Raw genomic sequence first — 21,080 nt, 5'->3', positions numbered from 1 at the left:
ATTTTTGTTTGTCTTTGTCTTTTTATATTTCTCTTATTTCTTCATGTTTCATCTCTTTTTTTCTGTGTGTCCTTATACTTCTCCACTTTATTTCTTATATTTTATCTTCCTGCTCTTCTTTTTTCTCAATCTTTCTCCTTCTCCTCGCCCTATTTATTCTTATATTTTTATTCTTCTTTTAATCTTGATTTTGTTCTTCTCTTTGTTTTGCTTGCTTTTCTTTCTCAACTGATTCATGTTATTGTTCTTCTCATTCGTATCATTATCATGTTATTCATCGTCTTCTTCTGTTTCTTCTTCCTATCCACTTGTCATTGTTCTTCTTCCTCTTCTTTATATTTTTATTATGGTTATTCTTCTTCTTCTTGCTCGCTCCTTTCTTTTCCTCCTCTTCTTCAGTCGTCTGTTATCAGCCCTATTTTTAAATTAAAGCTGAAAGACCATGCGTCTCCATCTCCACTCCAAGCGTCTCTTACCGTTACTACCCATCATCTTCCGTTGGACAGTGTCGAACCCGTCCAATAGCAGATGAATTGTACCTTAAAATATCCCTTAAAGCCCCCACACGCCACCAGTCGGTAGCGAACCGATGCGTTCGAAGATGTCATCGGGACGGCTTTATCGACGCGCTCGGATTTGTCGAGGCACGGTTAGACCACCCCGATGCCTTCCCATCATTTCCTTTCCAGCTTCTGATAACGGAACCCCCCCTACCGGAGCGGCACACCGTGAAAGGGCACTTTTCGTGTTCCAGACCTACTTCAACGTTTTCCCCCAGGGCGGCGGCATGACGTGCGCGTATTATGAGACTCGCGTTTGAAGGAACGGCCTTCGAGGCGAGGCGTGTGCACACAGGCCATGCAGCGACAGATAGGAATAACCTTCCCTCGTTTCACACAGAACCATTCCTCCAATTGTCCAAAATCACTATCACCCATTGGGTCCACCACACACACAAACACCCCGGGAGGTGATACTGACAGTCTGTATCTCGCTCTCTCTCTCTCTCTCTCTTTGTGGTTCTCTTTCGCTCGCCCTGCCAATTTAGCCTGGTAGGGAGACTGATAAGAACGCTGTAAGTCGCTGACCGAGATGTCGCTTGGTGTGTTGGTGGTCGTACACACAAGTAGGTAGCGTTAAAATGTGTTCCGGTTAGGTGGGGGGCCTTTAGTCAGCATCTCGAACTCGTACCGCTCGGACCGCGCGCCAGGTTCGTTCGCCAGCACAAAAGGTCGCGCGTGGTTGAGTGCTACAGTTGATAAAGCACCAGGCGAAGGATCGGATCCATGCCGGGAGCGCCTCGGAAGATTCGAATTGTGCGTGTTGCCGTCTTGTTTCTCCGCTGCGCTTTTCTCCACACAGTGTTGCTGTTCCGTCCAATATTATTAACTTCTGTGTGATCGAGAGAGAGAGAGATAGAGAGAGAGAGAGAGAAAGAGAGAGAGAGACCGTTTAGAGTTAGACGAGCGACAAACGACGAAAATGCCAAAGAAACCGAATCTGTGAAAGAGAGTGCGAGAAAAGATTAGAACAAAGAGGCCATCTTGGTAGTGAGTGATCGGTAGTAGATCGCTGGATCATTGCTGCGTGTGTGTGTGCATTTTGTGCTAACTCTTGTTCCAACGTGTGTTTGTGTGTGTTTGATTGTGAATGCAAATAAGCCGCCACTTGCTAACAGCCCGGAATGAGTAGTAATTAACACGTTAAGATAACGCTTCCAGTGTTGTGACAGTGTCGTAGTGTCTTCTGGCTGGCTCGACACCGGCTTTAACCCAAAGAAAGCACATCTAACCTTAAATGATATAAAAATAAAAGCAGAAAGCAACCAGCGTCGCGACACAAAACACACGGCACAACAATGCTAATCAACAAAGAAACCATCCCGTACAGGATGGGCCTGCAGCCCTTCTACTACTACCAATCGTCACCGCCGGTGCAGAATGAGCGGCTCGGCGGCTACCACCCGATAACGCCCCCGTACCACCATCCGTACGACTTTATCCTGCCGATGCAATCGTCGCCACCGGGCGCGATGCCGGCCAGCGCAACGGTTGCGGCGGTAGCGGCCGCCGCCGCCGCCGGTGTACCCGTGCCGACCGATCGTCTTCGGTCGCCGGCCTCATCAACCGGCTCGTCGCCTACGTCTGTCGGCCCATCGCCACTGTACTTCTACCTGAACGGGCGCCACACCGGCACGGAGGGAGCGGCCGTGTCGGGAAAGGAGCAACTTGCGGCAGGGCCGCTTTCACCACCCCACACACCACCGTTGCGCGATCGCACGCCCAGTCCACTGTCGGCGGGGCGGGGTGAAGGGCTCGGTGCCGGCAGTACGGCAGCGCAGCGCAACTCCGTCATTATGAAGGTGCAGAATCAGCAGGTCGTCCCGATGCAGGGCGAAACCGACGCGAGCAGCTCGCAGTCCGAGCCGGACACGGTGGAGGAGTTTGTCTGCCGCTGGGAAAACTGTTACTGGTAAGGACGGGGATGGTTTTGTCGATTAGAAACAGGATATTTTGTGAATTTCACTATCTCAATGCTATTAGGGGTACCTCCTACTAGATGGCGCTGTTCTGCGCTCGATTAAAACTAGCCAGAATTCACGATAGAGACAGATAGTTCATTTATTGCTTATGTAGGAGTCAACATTATTGTTCTTTGAATGCAACACATACAACAGTCTTCAATGAAACTTATAAAAAAGCTTGATGTACTTAAGCCTGATGTGATTTTTGGCTGCAGCAGACAGATGGCGCTGCAATGCAATGGTAACAACAATTTAATTCAAGCATTCTAAGTTCTGTTACGATTTCAACAGCCTTAAATCAGCAGTTAGCGCATTGCAATTCAATGATCCTCAAGTTTTTTTTAGTAATTGAAAGACATTTCAAGGAAAGTTCCTTTTTTATTCCTTCGTAAAACGCGACTGGATACACCCTGTACCTTATATCGACTATCGTAAGTTGTTTTTTACCCGCAGAAAAGATCTCTCCAGGCAGTTTGTTATCTTTTTCCTCGCCACCGCGGATCATATGATTGTCGCGAGATATAACAGCCAAGATGAGACTGGAGAAGAAGCGAACGTTTGCTCCTCCGGCTGTCCACCACGTAAAGCAAACAGACAGTCCCAGCCTTCCCTCTCCCCTTTGGGGCCACGTTCTTACTCTGCTTACCCTGAGTCGCACGTTTTCTGTTGTACCGTGTGCAGATGTCAGCGTGAATCTAGCGAGAAGCTCCCGTTCATCGTTCATTGTTTATCGTGGTAGGATTCTAGGAAAAGCACCAAAAATTTGGAATCAAGTTTCCATATTTGGGTGGAGGAAATGGTTAATATCCTACAATATATATATAATTGTATTGACAAAACTGAGGACTTCTAAGCAGAAAATGAAATCAAAACGAATGATTTTTTGAAACAATTCTTAGATTCTCAAATTCTGAACATGAATTCGGCGAAAAGGGCTTATCAACAAGCGCTCTTGAGTAGTCTAGCGCCAACTGATGTATTTGTGACTGTGTGTGAGTGTGTTTATGCCTCGATTTTGATTGGGCCCCCATTTCGTGTGAGGCGTTTTCGCCCGCTCAGGCTCATCCAAAGGCGCGTTACTGATAAATGCGTTAGCACACTCTCACCCTCGCCAGCCATTCCTTGTCAAGCGGAGCAGCGAATTTACAGCTTCTCTAACTCGTGACGTATACCACCGCCGGTGGTGGTAGTGCCTATTTTGAGCGCGTTTTGTTATGCCCCTTGGTCAAACACCAGGTTTGATAAGGCATGGTTTCGCAACATTGAAATAATTACACCATGGTGGTGGCAAGCGACCAGTGGACCGCATCCAAAGCCTTGCTAAACCTGCAAACAAAAACCAGGCAAAAAATCCCAAAATCTATTTCCGGTTGTGATGAGCCAACGATTCCGGCCGCACAAAACACCTTCGTACCTTCGTCGAAAAGCTTGATTAACCCGTACCACGACCAAGCCCTTCCCGCGACCATGCGGTGAGATAATGATCGCATCATCATCATCAACCGGGGGGAAACCGGGGACCTCGGTCCGGTGCGGCCAAACAATTGCGGCCGGCCGGTGTGTTCGAGGTCGATATATCTTATCGGCACAATATCAGCCGGCCTGTGCGTGACGTTGACCCGTTCGCTCACATTCAGCACTAACACCGCGCGCTAAGAAACTCCCACTAATCGTTCCCTCTCTTTCCATCCCTTTCGTGCAGCGTGTTCTTCAAGCTGGAGGATCTGGCAAGTCACGTTACGCAGAAGCACGCCGTCATCGGGCTGGACGGTTTGTACTACTGCCGCTGGGAGCGCTGCCTGCGCCAGGACCGTGGCTTCAACGCGCGCTACAAGATGCTGGTGCACGTGCGCACCCACACGAAGGAGAAGCCGCACCAGTGCGGCAAGTGTGGCAAGTGTTTTTCGCGCGCGGAAAATCTGAAAATTCACCTCCGCTCACACTCGGGCGAAAAGCCGTACGTCTGCCCGGTGGAGGTAAGTGGCACCAGCAGCTGGGATCTTGCATCTTGGATGAGCAGTGTAAACTAATCTCCGCTTTTGCTCTGCCAATTGTAGGGATGCAACAAAGCGTACTCGAACTCTTCCGATCGGTTCAAGCACACCCGAACGCACTCGAACGACAAACCGTACGTGTGCAAGGTGCCGGGCTGCAACAAACGCTACACCGATCCGTCCTCGCTGCGCAAGCACGTCAAGACGTTCAAGCACGCGAACCTGGACGGCTGCTCGCCCCTGCGGCTGCCGGATGTGTGCTGCATGGAGTACGAAAGCTACTCCCAGGACAGTACGACCCGCTCGGATGCGACCGGTTCCTATCCGGACTACGATTCCGAGGACGACGGCGGTGCGCTGATCGATGTGGTGCGTTGTGACGAGGAGGCCCGACTCTATCCCGAGTACGGGCCGCAACGTTTGGCGGGCTGCGAGCATCCCGGGTGCTGTCAGCAGTTTAAGCACGGTGCCAGCTACTGGGGCTTGATGGAACAGGCGGACGATTCCCGGCGCCAGCTGATGGATAGCGAGCAGATCGAACCGTGGGACAACGGCAACGGTACGGCACCGCGCGAAGACGACGAACGGTGCAGGGAGGGTGTCGTCGTCGTCGGTGCTGCCGGGGCGGGTGAGCGTCCGGAGGTTCCGAGGCTGCTCAAGATGGACGTGGAAGATGGTCCGCTCGATCTCAGTGTACATCACCGATGAAAGTATGCAATTGAGGAGATGTTGTTTGGTTTTTCTTTCGTTGTTTTAAAAGAGGTGCGCGTAGTAAGCGTAACTTATCCCCACAACCTTACCTTCCCGAGCTCCCTTTTCCCTATCCTGTCCCACAGTTTCCTTCTCCAACCACACCCTTCCCTTTGTTTCTGCATTGAAACAAACATTTTTAACTGTGTTCTGCAACGCAACTGATGGATTTTGTAGTCTGTAAGGAAACAAGTTTTTTTTTATATTATTATTATTACTTTAATATTTTACACACAACATGCAAGCAAATAAGCAAACAAGCAAGCAAACAAAACATATCTATAACAAACGTTTATCTTTATTGTGTAATGCCGCAAGCGAGCAAAACTAACAAAAACTACATGTGTAGCTATAACGATACGATCGAACACTAGTGCAATGTGCTGCGAATGTTTTAAACTTCATATGGCGGGCGGGCAGCTCCCCACAACAACACACACACAACACAAATAAAATGGTGCAAGTGTAGGTTTAGTAGGCTAGAAAAATAATGCTAGAAGGATTTGTGATTTTGATGGCAAGAGAGATGGAGAAAGCGAGAAAGAAGAAATGAAAAAAGAAGAAATAAGAAGCAGAAAAAGATGATCAAGAAGAAGAAAGCTAAAGAATAAAAGAGAATGAGAAAGAAGTAAAAAGGAAAGGGAAAAGGAATGAGAAGAAGTAAGAAGAACACAGGATAGCAAGATATAGGAAGAAGTAGGATGGCGAAATATGAAGAAGAAAGCAGAAGAAGAAGCAGTAGAAGAAGACGGAATAAGAAGAAAAAAAAGAAGGAGTAGAAGAAGATGAAATAAGAAGAAGAAACAAAGAAGTAGAAGAAAGAAGAAACAAAGAATAGAAGAAAGTAGAAGAAAGAAGAAGATGAAATAAGAAGAAGAAACAAAGAAGTAGAAGAAAGAAGAAACAAAGAATAGAAGAAAGTAGAATAAAGAAGAAGAAAGAAGAAGAAAGAAGAAGAAAGAAGAAGAAAGAAGAAGAAAGAAGAAGAAAGAAGAAGAAAGAAGAAGAAAGAAGAAGAAAGAAGAAGAAAGAAGAAGAAAGAAGAAGAAAGAAAAAGAAAGAAGAAGAAAGAAGAAGAAAGAAGAAGAAAGAAGAAGAATGAAGATGAAAGAAGAAGAAAGAAGAAGAAAGAAGAAGAAAGAAGAAGAAAGAAGAAGAAACAAAAAGAAAGAAAGAAGAATAACATTTCTTTTTCCTTTTATTCTATTTTTTATCGAATGAGACAGAAAACACGAATGTCGAAAAGAACAAAGCGTAAGAGCAAGAATAGAACAGCACGGGAATAGGTGTTACTAATAGAGGAGAACATTAAAACAGAAAGCAAAAGGTAAAGAAAGAGAGCGTGTTTGTGTGCGAGAGAGTGAGAGTACAATTATAGAAAAAAAAAACAAACAAACGGAACAACACTCTGTGGTGTGTATTGAAACTCAACTTCTTTTAACTAAAGCAGTGCAACACGAAAACAAATACTTACTTGTTACAATGTTTAACCCATTTATGTGGTGTGGTTGAATAAAGCAAACCAAAAGCAACAAGCGCGTTTTTCGGGAAGTGAAGGGACTATGGTAAAGTAGCAAATTGGACTCAGAAATATGCTTTATTTTTAGCATTTATTATTTCTTTTTTATAAAAATATGATGCCCACCATGTTGATGTCCACTAAGCTTTATTTCTGTGGCTTCGACCCAATGGGGAAGGAAGGTAAACTGGGAGCTCCACCACCACCACCACCACCTCCGCCCAAGCCACCTCCTCCTCCACCCAGTGCACCAATCACCGTTCCAAGCATCCCCGGATTGAACGGCGTAATGATGGCCTGAAATGCACCCAGTATCAGCGAGGCCTGGGGTGACCCACCCGATTGCTGTCCGCCGGCACCCAGTTCCGGTAGACCACCGCCTCCACCGAGCAGTTCACCCAGGCCGGGCAGAGGTTTCGCTGTGGTTGGCTTTTCACTGGCAGTGGTCGTCGGCAGTGGTGGCCGTAAATCCAGCGGCCCTGCACGTGCATCGAGATCGCCAGCAACATCGGGCGGCGTTGGTGATTGTTGTGTATCATCCGGCAAATCCCCGAAAGTTGAGTGACAGAGCGACAGCACAAATAGTTGCACAAACAGGTGTAGCTTCAGTTGTGTCATGTTCCTAACTTCTGTTACAAGCTCCGTTGGACGCGGTCTGCAAGACTTCTTCAGTACGATCGCTACGAAAGACTGTTTAAATGCAACTCCGAGCTGGAAAACGTGTCCGGACAAATGGTTTCCGGCCTCTTCTGGGGGTGAAGAAGCATTTGAGTCGTTGCAATAATTACACACCGGTTCGCGGGAGATAAGAGGGCCGGTACGTGCGTTGGTATTATTCAATTAACATGCGTTATGCTGGCCGAGAACGGTTTCACCCCAGGGTTCGAAAAGTTATGAGCAACACACGATACGGACTATCAACTCGGGCCGGGGGTCAGGTTGGCAACCCACTGTTCGTTACAGTGTGAGGGGGTTTTTTCCGCACAGAAAGCGGAAATCGTTAACCTGAACGATGTGGTGGTGCGTTATTCAATGCAAATCGGGCAGAACAATGTTATTGGAATGTTTTGGGCGAATTTATTAAGTCGTTAGTCGTGTCGCGTACGAGCTTGTTGCGTTATTTATGGTGCATTCCGTTTTGAGTGGTGCTGTGAGTTTTGGAAACAAAGGAATAAAAAAAAGAAAAATAATGCAATTTACTTCCACTAGTTTGCCTAAAGTTATGCAATTTGCACGACACTATATCAGAGGTGAGCAACCTGTTGCGATTTAAGTTGAAACTGATTAGTTTTTGGGCTTTTTTGGTAAGTTTACTTTGTATAAAAGAAAATATGTTTTCTTTGGTTCTTGGTTTTAGATAATGCAGTCTTTGATATTTCCATTTTTTATATTATTTTCCAAACGCTCCTACATGCTAACATATTGAACAATTATTTTCATTTTAATGATAAATGATATTTTAATATCTACCAAGTGCTTCCAAACCAAACCAATTTCGGTAAACCAATCAATATTTCCCCCCGGTTTGAGTGCACTAACCACGCAACCTGGCCCTTTTCCATAACGATTGATCAATTCGTCTTACTCAAACCCCTCCGCAGAATTTAAATATTGCATTCTGATGAAGTCCCGGTTGATAAAATAAAAATCAAACCCAACCTTTCCCCTGCATATGCATCACCTGCCAGATGCCATTGAGCGGTTGAATTAAACTTCAACAGGTTTTTAATTGACGCTAGAACCATATGCGTTTGCGAGCCTCGTGAACCATGGGTTACGAGCTACAGTATGTCTACTGCGGCACAGTTGTTATCTACAGAGGCAAAAAAAAAAAATGTCAACAAACGCAAACATTTGCGACCGAAATTTCAAACTTGAAGCACAGCTTGGTTCACATGATGCGATCGAAAAAGCAGGACGGAGATAGGCAGCGTTTCCGTGAGGACCATCGGTTAGTTTTAACATTTTTGCTGCAATTTTTGTTCCAATATTTGCGTTTCCCCAGTCAATGGTGTCCTGGCCAAGCGCTTGTGTGCTGATGTGTTGACATTGCTTTCATGCCGTCCAATTCGGTTTATTTAACGGTACGAAGCATTGTATTCAGAGAGTGGTGAAAAAATAAAACCAATTCAACGAGATGGATGAGAGCATATATTGGCATACCGGGCCACTGCAACAAACTGGAGTCGTCTGGCTAAATAATAAAAAAAAGAACGTCATAAAGTCCCGAGGGCTAATTTCCACCGGTCGGTGCAAAGGCCGGACAGGAGTAATAATAAAGCCTTTCCACTTTTACCCAGAACAAGCGCATCGTCCGATCAGTCCAACAAGGGTGGGAAGAAGGGAACCGAAAGCCTTTCATTTACAGTCGGCCAGACAGCTACTCTCCTTTCGCCCCATTGCCCGGATGCATCACAACCACTACCACCGTTCGGCGATTAACTCTGGCGCTGGAATGCAAAACGGTGCCAGATGCAAATCCGTCTGCCCCTTCACAGGGGCGAGAACGAGACTCAGAGAGCGAGGAGGAGAGTTTTCATTATCGTCGACTTTCCACGAACTCCGCCGGCGAGCTCACGTGCAGACGGCGTCTTACGTCGTTTCCGGTCCCAGCGCCCAACGTCAGACACATGCTACACGCTCCGCAACGAACGAACCAGACGGCATGGACGGGAGTGCAAGGTGAACGAAGTAAACGAATTTTAAATTTGTGGATAGCCGAACGGAAGCACTGGCACTGCCACTGGCATGGACACTCTGCTCGATGCACTCTTTGGTGTGCTTCAGACGATGCTACCGGGACGAAACTTTGCACGAATGCGAACAAAATTGCAAACTAAGTCGGAAAAATGATAGTTAGTCGAAGTAAAATTTGTGCTAGTGTGTGTTTGCAGTTTTTCGCTTTGTTTTTGAAAACTCAAATCGACTCAACGGGACTCAAGCCTGCGAACAGATCGGGACGGGATGGTAAACTTTCTTCTGGACACATTGGGTTATAATGATAACAAGGAAGGTTATCGAAAAGTGTCTCATTTTTGCCGTGAATTGTTTAGAAATTTGATGGCTTGTTTGCTTATTTGTTATCCATATTTCAAATTGCTCAAGGCAATCTCGCCTCCAACATGCAATCCAACAAATTGGATGCTTCATCGGTACAGTAGCGCAACAGTGAGAGATAATCGGTTCGGGTGTGAGAGGTGAGCAAATGTTCTCAGTACTTTTCACTATGGGCAAAAAACATGTGTTGTAGGCCCGTTTCATAAAGGTGGTTTAAATATAATTAATACAGAACACATTTTTTTAGTATCCGAATTTCTGATATCCAACTGTAATGTTTGTTTGTAATGTTTGCTATTTTAAGCCTTTGCGAACGAATTTTAACAAGGAAACCTAAGACTTTTATACAGTAATTATCCGCAATACGTTTGATACGTTGTACTTTAATTGATTCTTTTTTAAAATTACTAATATTTCAAAAGCTTGTTTCATAGAATTGGTGCGATACATGCCTATTTTTCAGTAACAATCTTTAATTTAACCATATTTTAAATATTTTGATTCCACATTTCCTTACCCTTGAACTGAAACATAAACTATTTTTCCCTAGGAAATCGCCAGACGCGAATACTCAAGATACGCCATTGTGCTCGATTCCGTTCGATAATTATTGTAATTTATTGAGTTTAAACATTACCTTCATCGATCATTTGAGAGCTTTTTCCCATATAATACTGGTTTGTAATCATTTTGAAAAAAATATTGGTAACATTGCATTCTTTATGCTTCTTCTGTCCCTAAAAATAACTAATACGAAATATAGTGTAGTTGTTATGTTTCTCACTATACTCATTTAGCTCAACATTTAGCTCAACATTCTGTAATATTTCTCACTTTTACATATAATCTTCTTCTCTCTGTCTCTCTTATGCTCATCTGAACCTCTCAGATCTCTCTGTTTTACTGTTTACCTCGAGAACAAGCACCAGTGCCGTCAACGCCGGAAGAACATGGACACTGCACTGGCAGCAGACTACGGCGTTTTGCTCTGCACGCGCAAATCCTCACCATCTTTTGTAACACCACCTGCCCCAGTCCAATGCGCAGACACCGTGTTACGCATGGCGATGAGAAAACAGGAAGTGAACACACAAAAAAGGAGCAGGTTACAGAGTGGTAAGGCAAAGGCAAAACTTTCCCAGACTGTCTGCAGTCCGGCCCGCACAAATGGGTGTGCGAAATTGATGACGTCTGCTGCTGGTGGTGTTACTGGCTGGCTGGCGTTGCTGGTGTGTCTGTATGAGTGTATGCACGAATCGAGCCTGATCCCGACGCTAAAGGATGGCCAGTCGAGCCGGACAGGATAATGGGGTTTGGTGTGCTTGGTTGCCATGAGCCGAGCGGTTTTCACAGTAATGGTCATGGAGTTTTGCAGATAGGAATATGTTTGATTAGTATTAGCTTAGTAGCTCAATTAGTACAACATATTCATCAATTTTATATGTTTTTAACTATAAAAATAAAATTCAAAAATTAAAAATTTGTTGAAAAACTCTTTTAGTAAAATTTTCCATAAAAGCATCAGTTATGGTACGTTACTGTAATCGGTTCCGGTGGCGGTTGGCCACCATAAAGTAATAACAAAAGTATATCTCGTAGCTAAAGACTCTCACAAAGTTCGCATACCGGCATCTCGTGCACCACTAAAAACCAACGCATTTTACACATCCACCCATCGAAGAATATCCACCCGAGAGACGACTTATCGTACGATAAAGTTAGCAGTGCCGTTTTGTCCGATGAAAATGACGCTCGCGATGGAGCAAGTTGCAGCCAGCTGGGGCCAGCTACCCATGTCTCCCATGCCGGACCCATCGCTGTGTGCTGTGATGATAGTAACTTTGGCACTGCATGTCCCAGCTGCACCCGCACGGGATGCACCGGGGACGATGTCACAACCACAAAACTGAGGAGCCACATCGAATGGGCGAAGTCGGCGTGTTGTGTTCGTCGTGCGGGTGCGTTCACTTTTCGTCTTCGCTTCAACCAACCACTCAATCCACCAAACCACTGACGGGAGAGTTCAAAAACCATCGTCCTCCGGGCGGGAGTTACTGTGACTGATTGGAAGCGGTTGAGAGAGAGAGGGGTAGGTAAAAGTTTTAAATGAAAGTTGCCACTCACGCGGTATAAACGCTGTGTCAAACGTGAGGGCCATGGTTATTGGAGCTTTTTTGTACCAAAAAAACAACGAAAGAGGTGAGGAAAGTTCTGTGTCCCGGGCAATGCATTTAACTATGGTGGTGGTGGTGTGTGTGTGTGTGTGATAGCAGGCAGTGATCAACACAAATTGGGGATGAAAAATGATGGTATGGGGATCGCGATTTTTTGTATGTGGAACGCGCCCGGCACACTATCAATCTCGAGCTGCATTTGTTTTCGTGAGAGCAATGTGGTAGGAGAAGCGCTACGTTAAGCTATTACTCAAAGCCGAATCAAGTTGCAATTGTTAGTGATCAAGTGTGACAGATTCGTTTGAGATTGGTGGCTTTGTTTTGAAAAATATGTTTTGTTAGAAATTTGACAAATTAAATGTAAAAAAAGAGATTTCCCCGGCTTCACAATCAATTAAAACAACAAAAGCATTATTTGGTGGTATACAGATTGCATAGGGACAGGGAATGTTTGATCGAAAACGCCCAAAGCTATGCAATACGAGACACGTATCATTCCTTGTCGTTTGCTGTACGCCTAAAAGTATGCAATAGCTTTATGCAACGTTTCTATACTCCTTATGCCTCTTTTAACGGTCCATAATTACGAAACGCATTTAAAGAATCGTATTGCATACCTTCTGGCGCTTAGCAAAGCCCATCACAGGAAGGCAATCCTCATGATTGTATTTTTATAACAATAGTTTAAATTGCTTCATTGTTGCATAAAAGTACATAATTTATCCTCTTCTTTTGTTACAGGAAATCTTAGCTCTGCTATTAAGTTGCGTAATGTAATAAAAATAATTTAATCACAACGCCGATGACCACGAACATTGTCTGATTTTACCTTATTCCCTCCAAGGAGCAATCTACCTCGACTGTTTGCATTTTACATCGTCCTCCTTTCCCCACCATGGGTCATGTGACGACACGTGACGTCACGGCGCTACCAAACTAAAAGCGTAATGCTAAACCTCTCTGTTCCACCGTAAGTGACGCGTCAAATGCATTCGATCCCCGCCCGGGAATACTTTGGCACGCTCGTAATAATGCATGCAAGGGGTGCGCACAGACAGACGGACAGACCATGGGCGAGACGAGGACGGGTGTGTCGGGTAGCATTCGCACCCTCTTTGCAGGACGCGTCCAATGTCTGCACACATTTCGTCAAGGTTATTCATTAGCAAGCATCCATCAGTCAGGCAAACGTGTCTCCTCCTGTCCCAGCACTGGTGTTTGTGGCACAACACAAACACAACACACACACACACGTACACACAGAGAACCACAAGTGGCTGTATGTGTGTGTGTGTGTGTATGTGTGTGTCTCGGGGACGTGCTGACGAGGATCATAATAAAATGCAAATGAGTGAAAATGGAAATTTTGATTGCTCTTGTTTTGTCTCACTCTGGGCGTCTGCGGGTGGGGTTCGGAACGGGAGAAGCAGCTGGTACGAGCGAATTTTTATCACCATCCGCCAAGGAGCGTAAAGCAACCCCTTCGAAACGTGTCTGGTTTGGGGTGGAAAGATGGAAAGTGTCACAACGGTAAAGCTCTCACCTTCCGTCGGAAAGTATTGCCGGAATGTATGCCGCAGACAGGTGGAGCTCGCCAACTAGGTAAGGAGATTGTTCACGGAACGTATGACGGAATGGGTGGCGAAAACGGTGGCGTGCTTCGGAGGGGTTTTCGGGTGGGAATGCCACGGACACGTTGTCGTGCTGCGTAAATTATGCGTTAAAGCTTGTTAAGAGAAGAGGCAAATTAGAATCATTGCGCAATGTTTGCTGTTTGCCATGTTAAACAATTCAGCAGAAATGAGATTGAATGGCTAATATTGTGGAAGGTGGAAGACAGCGTTCCGGGCAAATGGGATGAATCGGATCTATTTAGTCCAACATTTGAGACTCAATGAGAGTAATTTACTGAAGCAAAACCAATAAAATTTCAACCTCAAGCAACACATTTCGTACGTAAAATTTATCGACGTTCTACATCGATTGACAGTCCAGGACAAGAGGACGTCGGTGTCATTCGAACAAAAGCATTCTATACCATCTCTCCACCTCTAAGGCAGAGAGGACCGTTGTCGCCGATGCGGCCGTTGCATTCGCAGGGAAAACTTGCACTTACTAGAAGGCAAATGCTGACATTGCTGTTGGTGATGGTGTCCAATGCAGCGCTCGATATGTACTTGAACCAGACCGAAGGCAGCAAAGCGAGTGAATGTAATCCAGCAGCGACCTGAATCCACGGAGAGCTGGATAAACGCAGCGGGAAGGTGGCCTGGCCATCGGCCCTTCATCACGATGGCCCTGCTTGTTGCGAAGTGCAACGCTTCGATGATGGTCGGTGAATGAACGGGACCGAACGCTGCCAAGGACACCGCTTGCACATTGCACCCTCTCCCGCCTGTCCGGTTGCCTCTCTACTCTTCCCGTGATCGACGGAAATTGGAATGTAAAGTACTATTTACTGCCCCCGTCCCGTGCTTTCGCCCGACTGCACGAGTTGGGTGACTGAATTTAATCTGATTTCAGTCGACAGCTGCATTTGGCGTCGATGGCGTTGCCCTCGCACTCCCTCACAGCTTACAGTGTGGTGGAGTGTGTCCTGTGCGTCAGTGCAAAGGATACGCGACTGTGCTATCGATTTTCCCACCACTCATTGTATGGTGCACTACCCGGCCGTCCATTCGTCCGTTCAGCAGCCAGACGGTTGCAGCCGTTATGTGCTGGTAAATGCAATTCTAATCCTTGCCGCTTGGCTACATGCACCCCGGTTGTTGTTTACCCCATGGCGAGCAGTTTGTGTAGTCATGCTGATGATGCAGGCCAGTTACAAAATCTTACAATGTAGTGTTGCTTTCGTTTACAGTAGTGTGCGACACGGTTACGGGTAGCTATCGATAGAAAACGTACAAAAAAGACTAATTTTTTAAAGCAAATTGCATATTGATAGGCGTTTATGTCTGAAATCTTGTATGCCTACTCTTTTTTAAGGGGAAAAATAAAGATAAAAAGGTTAAATTTATCAATTTTATAAATGAAATGGTTTAATACAAGAAATTATTTGTTTTACAAAATGTAAAATGATGAAAGAAGCAATCATGTAAAAAATGAAAACTCTTTTTTGATTTGAAACGATTGATTTGAAAGACGCCTAAAGTTATGCAATTGCATATTCAAATTGCATTTAAAGGTGATGATTTCGAAATTTAAACTGGTTTGTGACCATTTTCAGCAAACTAAAACTGCATTGAAGACACTTTCAAAGGCTTTTGTAAGTTTTTTTTTAATTTCATTGAGATCAATTGTCTATTTTCATTATCAATTTTCCAATTAACGATGTAAACTGTTTAAATTCTTACCCTTAAAAATTTGTTACCATAAAGTCCCACGCTAATGCCACACAGTGCATGGCAAAGCTGCATCTGCACATCGCCTGGTACTTGCCAACTATGCTCAAAAGACCCTATGAAACAGTCCGATGGTAAATGGCTAAAGGTAAAGAATAAATAAATAAATAAAACACCACCGACGATGATGCCAATCGATTGCGTCAGCACCAATGGGAAAAGCATCAGCACCCACCGCTCTCCCACATCACCCCCGCTACGATGCAACGTTCGACCCCCGCTCGCCCGTACTAAGATCGATGCAAATTTAATGAAAAACTATTTCATTAGCCCATCACTTATTAACGGGACACCGTAATTAAATCAGTCCAGTCAATCGAAAAGCGGATAACCTCGGGACGGGAATCACCCTTGGTCCTCTTTTCCTCTCTCTCGCTTTTCTCTCGCACTATCGCTTTCCACCTGGGTTGAATGTGGCCTTCATCACCTTTCCCTCGCTCCCTCCCTTAAAAGGTGTGACAGTTTCGCAAAGACATACGCCCGCAGGATACGTTGTCCTGGCGAAGGGCAAACTTTGTCGCCGTGACGGAGAGCCCAGATCAAGGGCAGGGGCTGAGCAAATATCGCCTTTTGCTGCATCGAGCGCCAATCTGGCCATCCTTGGACGCTGTGGGTGTGTGTGTGCTCGAAGGGTAGCAGGATAAAGTTTTCGATTGATTGGCTCCCAGACATCAGACGAAATACAATTAACTGTTTTGATGAGCTTCGGCAATGAGTCGAATGGTTCGACAAACTGTCGTCGTCGATGGCAGCGCTTCGGTCCGGTCGGTAACGGCCGGCTGTGGATGCGTTTGATGTGAGGTTAGGTGAGTGTGTGTGCCTGCGTTTTTCTTTCGCTCTATTTAATGGAAATGCAATCGGATAATAGTAGTAGTTTTGAAAAGTTTACAGTTACGATAGGCTAAATGGACTGTTGTGAGATGTTGTTTTGGTGAAATGATTGTGTTACAAATGGTGTTTTGGTTTGCACTGGACAGCTTCAGCAAAAATTCACTTGATGTGTACTTAAATGGTTTAATGTAACGTAAGGTAATTAGTATAAAATGTAACAAATCATTTTTGTAACAATGTGACAAACACAATAAACTAAATTTAAACCAAAATCGTGTTTGATTTTCGGTAGTGTAAATTAGTAATAAACTGCTAACTTTCTTGTTCCACAATTTATGCTTCACCAACTGTGCAACAAACAAACCAATAAAATACCGCCCGTCGCACGTCATTCCCGTTCCCGTGGTGCGAAAACGTTTTCGATAATTAAATCCGTAATTTTAACCGGTCGCTTCTCCGCTCGGTTCCCCAGTTTTGCTTGGAGCGTTTGTTAACGTTTCGGCACGTCAGTAAATACCAACTTTACGGTCGATTCTCACACTCAGGCCAGTACCAGCCAGCCAGCCCGTGGCCGGTGCGTTTTATGACGCCGACACTGGTAGATTAAAATATGTTCACACCGACACGGTTTGCTGTGGTGGTGGTTGGTGTTTGCTTCTCGAAACATACACATTATGTGTAGGGAGTGTGTGGCAGCTGAGCAGCAATATGCAACGAATTCGGTTTCGTTTGCATATACAAAAAAAGGGGAAAGACGTTTTATGTTGGTTTTCGGTACGTTACAACGCTACAATCAGTTGTAATCAGCATCAGCATCGATTGGTGTGGGGGTTTTGTGGGGAGGGCTGAGGCATTTTATTGCCACCGAACACTCGGTAAAAGTAATAAAATTAATCAACTTTCCGTTCGGATCGCATTATTGGCTTGTTTAAGGATATTTGGTTTTACTAACTTACAAGGGTAGTTGATTGAAAGAAAGCTCGGTGCACGAAAAGTCAAGAATGAAGGTTATGTATCAAGAATCGTATTATAAGCAAATAAGCAAGCGAATAGATTGTTTTAACTAAAAAAAGTGATTTTTTCTGTTTAGTCTTGCTGTGCATTATTTTTAGCGCCTTAATGTATGCAAAAAAGATCTTTTTCTTTAAATTAAGCTCAAACGTTGTTTAAAACTTAAATTATTGAATCGATTTTTTCATTTAATTGTAAATATAAATCGTTCTTCATGGTTTAAGCATTTGTAGGTATTTTTGACCAATATTTATACCATTTCTTGTGCAATTCTAGGACTGTTAGATTATAAAGCAGCATTTGCTACACTTTTTGCATACCTTTAGGCGCTTTCAAATTACCGAAAACGGCAGTTCTTTAGAAATTGAATCTAAAAATAGTTTTAATAGCTTTCTACTTCTCCTTAATTCCCAAATCTTGCTTCTAAGGACGGGAAACTAACTCGTTATTAGTTACTACAACACCCAGCTACCATCATTCTACTCGCTCAAAACCCCATCGCAACCATTAGCGAGTTAAGCAGGCGAGCTCTCTCGTCCGTCCGGCTGCTGTTTTGCTCTTTTTCTCGCATTTCGTAGAAGGAAGCAGAGGGAGGAGGCAAGTCCAAATTCCATTTTCCTCCACTTGGCGTCCACTTGGCTGTCATTTCCGTCTGCCAAGCGTCCCCCGGCACACGACCCACCATACGCACCCCGGGCTTTTCTCCCACATTTTCCGTTGAATGTCATCTTTCCGTTTACCTGAGATTTGAACGTTTCCACTTCACTTTCAAGGTCGTCCTAACCATTTTTCATAACGCTCGCCGGATGTCTATACCGATCCAACCCATGGTCGTGCGCTCCATTCCACGATTTCGCATTCTTCTTCTTTGGCACAACAACCGCTGTCGGTCAAGGCCTGCCTGTACCCACTAGTGAAGTGAGCTTGGCTTTCAGTGACTTATTGTTACCATAGCAGGATAGTCAGTCCTACGTATGATTTCGCATTACCGTGGGTTTTTGTCGGTCCCTGAAGAGCCGTCTCCGGAACGTCCACTTACCGGGTCTGTCTGTAGTGGGATTTTTTTTTCTTCTTTCAAAGCTCGAACCTCCATCCCTATCCTCTTCCATCGTTTGAATGAAAATTTTCACAAACCTGTCACGTTCACGTCTATAGGTTTATTTTTTGAAGGTAAAAGTTTTACCCCTTCATACACCTCCACACGCACAACACCGGTCCGGGTCTCAATCCTTTCTCTGGTTTCGGAGATGCAATCATGTCGAGAGAGGAAAAAAGAAGAAGCACGAAACGAGCTCGATTAGGACTCGCAATTATCACGCCTTTTGCGTTATAAGTTGATGGCCGAAAGGCAAAAAAAGTTGATGGTAGTTGCCCCAAAATTGCTTCAAAAGTGTTCGAGGTCTGTGGTGGGTCGAAGTGCATTTCTGGGTGGGAAATGTCGTCAAATTTTTACGAACGAAAGAGAGACGCAATCAAATAAATGTGCGATTTTTGTTTCCAGCCAGCCGTACCTGATTCGATTACCAACGAACTAGCCTCTCAGGAATGGTTTGAACTTGAAATGCTCTTTCCTTTTTCCCCATTGCCCGTGAAGGACAAACACGAAACGATGACGCTTAAACATCGATATGGTAAGCTCCAGATAACTGACTAATGAGCGAACCAAACGAACGAAGCGACGGTTTCGGAACGGGCACCGGACCGGGTATTAAGGATGCCATGCTAACGTTCGCGTACGTCGCGTCCAAACCCGTGGCAGTGCAGTGCTTATGTACTGAAAGCGAAAAGGAAAATGGCCCCGGGTCGGTGGAGGTGGTATTTCCCGTGTGAGCCATTGCGTACGACGAGCAACCCCGTGACCTTGAGACATTTTACGAACGGGCTCCGAACGGGCTCCGAGTGGCAGGACGGGGAACAACGAACGACGTATTTGTACATAAAAGCACCGACACACACACACACACACACACAAGGTGCTCGTTTCGTCATTTCGACCGGCTGGATGCTTGTTGGTCTTATGTGCATGCGACCATCCCTCCTCCCTTTGCATTCGGTACTTATGTGCGGGTCCGTGTGTGCATGGGAGAGCGTTATGTATGCGGCACAAGATAATAATGACCTGTCTGGTTGTGGTGTGCGCTGGCAGGTTTTCGGGTGGGTGGGATCTATTTAGAAGACGGTAAGGTGATCATTTAAAAATAAATCAATCGATCGCGGTGGGACATTTATGAAGTCGCAAGCCAGATGTGACTGCGGTTATGCCGTTGGGTTGTATCGTTCGGATGAGAGCAAATAGTATGAGTATGAGAGTTAGTCTTGGGGCGAGTATGTGTACAAATTATTAATACAATTCAATAGATTGAGAAGCATGTAATTAACGTAATAAAAGTATTAACAATTAGACAACTGCAATTGAATCTTTTTGTGGAAATTGAAAGACATACAAAAAGTTTATTTCTTTTTCTTCATGTTATCAATTTTTGAACACATAAACATATTTTTTTGCACGTTATGTCAATTAGTATTCATAGTACTCTTCTTGTTCTAATTCTTCTTCTTCTTCTTCTTCTTCTTCTTCTTCTTCTTCTTCTTCTTCTTCTTCTTTTTCTTTTTCTTCTTCTTCTTCTTCTTCTTCTTCTTCTTCTTCTTCTTCTTCGTATTCCTCTTCTTCCTCTTCTTCTTCTTCTTCTTCTTCTTCTTCTTCTTCTTTGTCATCTTTTTTCCATTTCTCATCTCATTTTTATACTCTTGCTCTCATTCTCTCTCTCTTTCTTTCTCTTGCACACTCTTTCTCTCTTATTTTTATTCATTTGGTTATTTTTTCTTCTCGTCCCTCGATTTGGGCCTATTTGACTTTCCCCTTATTATTTTTTCGCTTCTATTTATCTTTTTTCTTTTCCTTCTTCATTCTTCTACCCTTCTTCTATACCTGTTTTCCCCTTAATTAGCCTTCCGATCCATGTTTAACATCAAACTTAATTACCAAATACCGTGCGCCGAACCAAAATGTCACACTCATTTAAAAGCTTCGTAATACACGTCTTCCTATTTTTCACCGTCCACCCACCGTACTGGAACAAATGGAAACATTCGATTCGACCTGTCTGCCGGTCCAGCCCAAACCTCGTCCCGTAATGAAGACGGATTCCCGCACCTAATTACGACTAGCACACAGACGGACGCATTTCACACCTTTCACCTGCGTCAAAACCAATCGGGTTGATCACCCAGTGGGGTACAATCCATCATGTAACGAGAGAGAGAGAGGTAAAGGAGGGATGGTTTTGGGTTCGTTTGCTGCACTCGGCGTCATTTATTTTAGCCCTACACGAACCTACGCTCGCCTACGCGCCCAAGGTCAACTGGCAACACCTTGAAAGGGCGCGCAAAAACCCCTGAACACCGGTGGCCGTCTATCAACCTGACGCGGTTAAGACATTTACGCAAATGACCGTGAAATGACGATGGTGCGATTTCGTTTTTGGTTGTGCGATCGTGTGTATGGGTGTGAAATTGTTTGGAATGACTAAAAAGGGAAACAAAAATTAAATGATTACAATCTTCCTGTCTGGTCCAGGAGCGAGGTTTTGGTGGTTCAATATTGCTCATTTGGAATTGAATTTGTAATTTTTTGTTTGGGCTCGATTTGAATATCAGTATGATTAAATCTTATGGATAGATTTGAGTGGTATGCGGTATAGAAGTGAAAGGCTTTAAGGATCTAAACGAAAGTGAATGTTAGCATGCTTTGAACTACAATTTAGCTGTTTGTGCTTGACTGTGCAACAATTCCGTAACTGAATCTTGTAGGCAAAATTT

At 44.6% G+C, this 21,080-nt stretch overlaps 1 protein-coding gene across 1 annotated transcript; it reads left to right on the top strand.

Annotated features, from left to right (window-relative positions):
• Nucleotides 1–1,029: 1,029 nt before the first annotated feature.
• On the top strand, nt 1,030–6,025 carry LOC121593347 (zinc finger protein GLIS2 homolog). Its single transcript, XM_041915616.1, has 3 exons — nt 1,030–2,472; nt 4,227–4,500; nt 4,582–6,025. Exons 1-3 carry the CDS (start codon nt 1,859–1,861, stop codon nt 5,224–5,226), a joined length of 1,533 nt encoding a protein of 510 aa, XP_041771550.1. The 5' UTR covers nt 1,030–1,858; the 3' UTR covers nt 5,227–6,025.
• Nucleotides 6,026–21,080: the final 15,055 nt, after the last annotated feature.

Source organism: Anopheles merus, chromosome 2L (genome assembly GCF_017562075.2).
Source record: "Anopheles merus strain MAF chromosome 2L, AmerM5.1, whole genome shotgun sequence".
Classification (NCBI taxonomy): domain Eukaryota; kingdom Metazoa; phylum Arthropoda; class Insecta; order Diptera; family Culicidae; genus Anopheles; species Anopheles merus.
The sequence above is the reverse complement of the archived record's forward strand: the minus strand, read 5'-3'. Positions and strand labels throughout refer to the sequence as shown.